The sequence below is a fragment of the Cynoglossus semilaevis genome, chromosome 4, assembly GCF_000523025.1.
Source record: "Cynoglossus semilaevis isolate Cse_v1.0 chromosome 4, Cse_v1.0, whole genome shotgun sequence".
Lineage (NCBI taxonomy): Eukaryota > Metazoa > Chordata > Actinopteri > Pleuronectiformes > Cynoglossidae > Cynoglossus > Cynoglossus semilaevis.
The window spans coordinates 1,795,979-1,798,668 of NC_024310.1; the positions used below are offsets into that span (position 1 = coordinate 1,795,979).

Sequence of the window (2,690 nt, forward strand, 5' to 3'; positions counted from 1 at the left end):
CAATAGATCCACCAGCGGTGACCCGGGGGTCATCGTTCGACCAAGTCTGTCTTGGTATAAAGAAGTCTCAATTTCAAAGGCAAGCCCCAGCACCTGAGCCAATTAGGAGCCGGGGAGCTGCATCCTCCCGTGTTGTCTACCAGGCCAGGGTCAGGTTGCCATTTACATATAACCCCGCTCTCTTATCCTAATACGCCAGCGTTCTGCATACAAATGGAGGCATTTATTTCGCCGCTCCTTGGCCTTGAACCCTTCGAATGCTCTCCTGACAGGAATCCCAATGTTCCCAGCCGCCGCCGTCTCTGACTCTGTGTTCCGCTCTCTCATTTGGAAACCGTGATGTTCTCGCCGACGTCGGAAAACAGGCACGTGCGTGCGTGCGTGTGTGCGGCTCGACCGAGGATGGCGTAATTTGGCAGATACGGTCGGTCTGTGACGCTGTCGGTTAATGGCAAAGACGGAAGGCCTGATATCTCAGTGTACAGAACATCACCGGCTGTAAGGAAGTGGATCAGCTGCTTGTGCAACACCAGCTGAGTTCATGAGGGCAATTTCACATTAGTGGTCAAAAAAAAAAAATGTCCTTGTTGCCTAATATTGGATGAAGTGACAGGGAACAGTGTGTACATACAGAGAGGCGGCAACTCAACTCAGTGTTGACATTCAAGAAAAGTCACAGTTGCAAACACACACACAACAAACACACACACACACAGCCATCACTTCTGCCCAGCTGTGGGGCAGGCAGCCCAGGCAGCCCTAACGCTGAGGTAATTTATGGGTGAGGTCTTACCATTGCACCCAGACGGTCACAGGGGTGAAGGGCTGGGTAGGAAGAAACTGGATCCATGTAGTAACTCATCATGGACACGGTGGACAGGAGAAGCTGGGGCTCCTGAAGAGATGATCACACAAACAGACGCGTCAGGGTGGAGCGAGCGATCCATCACCTCACTGTTTACACATGTACTCTCTCTCTCTCTGTGTGTGTGTGTGTGTGTGTGTGTTACAGGGAAAATAAATGAGATAAAGCAAGAAGACAGAGGAGGCAGAGGGGTGGGGGGGGGCGGCAGGGGTAGAAATTTGAGCTGAGTTTTAACAACCTGTAACTCCAGCATCGCAGCAGGAGGAAGAGGAGGAGGAGGAGGAGGAGGAGGAAAGTTTTCCTTTATTCATCATTAACGTTGTTGTTGCATATTTTTCAGCCGACCGTTCAAACACAGAACACCGATCTGCTCCTCAGTCCCGTTCCTCCCTCCTCACCCTCCTCACCCTTCATTCTAAAACCAAAACCTCACACTCCTCCCTATCTCCCTCCTCCTCCTCCTCCTTCCTCCTTCCTCTTCCTCCCACTCCTCCTACACCCTTTGCTTATCATTTAACATCATTTACATGAGACAACGTCAACACAAGAGCCCGAAATTACAGCCACAGGATTACAGTCAGGGAACGCTGTATATTTCTGGGCGGCAGCAGCAGCAGCAGCAGCAGCAGCAGCAGCAACATGAAGGACTTACTTTCCTCACATTCATATGTAAAGCAATTGGGAAGAGTTGGTTTGTGGCAGCTGCTGACAGTCAGACAGACAGACAGACAGTCAGACAGACAGGGGGGGTGGTTGCACAGCTCAATGGCTGCAGATGTTCAGAGAGGAAAAGAAAAACTCTGATCTCCAGTTTGACTAAACACATGATGAATAATCTGCAGATGACTCCTGTCAATCATGTTCTGCAGGAGATCTGACTGAGACTGAACAAATCTGATCATTTTATCACATTTTTTTTAAACAAGGCAGTGACAGTGAACTGAAACATCTGTTGCATGGTGGGTAAATATTACTGTTGTATTATAAAACATGAAGTTATCGATGACCTCATCGTTTGATTTGGGGACGTTTTGAGCCCAGATAAACTAGTGAAGCTTTGAAGAGAATAGTAGTTTTAAGTTAAATTTTGAATGAAAAAAAAAAATTAAAGTGAAAGAAAATGAATGGATGTTTCCGTGACTCGGTTTAATTGTACAGAAATCCAGTGATAAAAAAAACCCAGCTCGTCTTCGTAACTAAGTGACGCTAGAAAAAAAAACACAAAACTAAACAATTTCTACTTTCCACATTTGCGCATCCAGGGATCGCGGTGAATCGCGGTGACGGCGCCTGTTCCTCCGGTCGACCGTATGAGTGACTCGTGGATTCTGACAGTAACAACTTTAAGATTGAAAAGACTTGAACTCACCGAGTGTGGAGTGAGAAGTTTCCTCTCAAGTGCAGCGTCGCCGGCCGGACAGTCAGTCAGTCAGTCAGTCAGGAGTGAGAGCCAGCTGAGCCGCGGTACCTGCTCGGAGCCACACTCCCACAGAGGACGGAATAATAAGCAGACTTGTAGTCCCTCCCTCCATCCTACTGTGGTCCGCTCCAGTTCCTGTCTTTTTTTTTTTTTTTTTTCCTTCCTTGACAGAATCGGTGATCTTCAGACTCAGACTGATGTTGTGTTCTTCACGCAGCCACGATCTACAGGTGTCAACTTGAGTGGATGGTTTTGTTTTGTTTTGTTTTTTACACACGTCCCCTGTGGAGTCAGGTGTAAGTGTGTGAAAGTGTGTCCAGATTCATCATCTCCAACCGGTTTCAGACCAGGGAGCCTCGAAACTGATGGAGACACAGAACAGGAACCGACTGTAGATTCTGAAAA

The 2,690-nt window shown here is 47.8% G+C and overlaps 1 protein-coding gene across 1 annotated transcript in view; it reads right to left on the reverse strand.

Moving 5' to 3' along the window:
* LOC103377686 (transforming protein p68/c-ets-1-like) overlaps positions 1–2,472 on the reverse strand; it is a 34,840-nt gene extending 32,368 nt beyond the window's left edge. Inside the window, exons 1-2 of the mRNA XM_025055208.1 lie at positions 2,235–2,472; positions 794–895 (exon numbers count right to left, since the gene is read on the reverse strand). Coding sequence (XP_024910976.1) covers positions 794–865 — 72 coding nt within the window. The 5' untranslated portion in view covers positions 866–895; positions 2,235–2,472. The remainder of the gene's footprint in view (positions 1–793; positions 896–2,234) is intronic.
* Between the last annotated feature and the right edge of the window lie 218 nt (positions 2,473–2,690).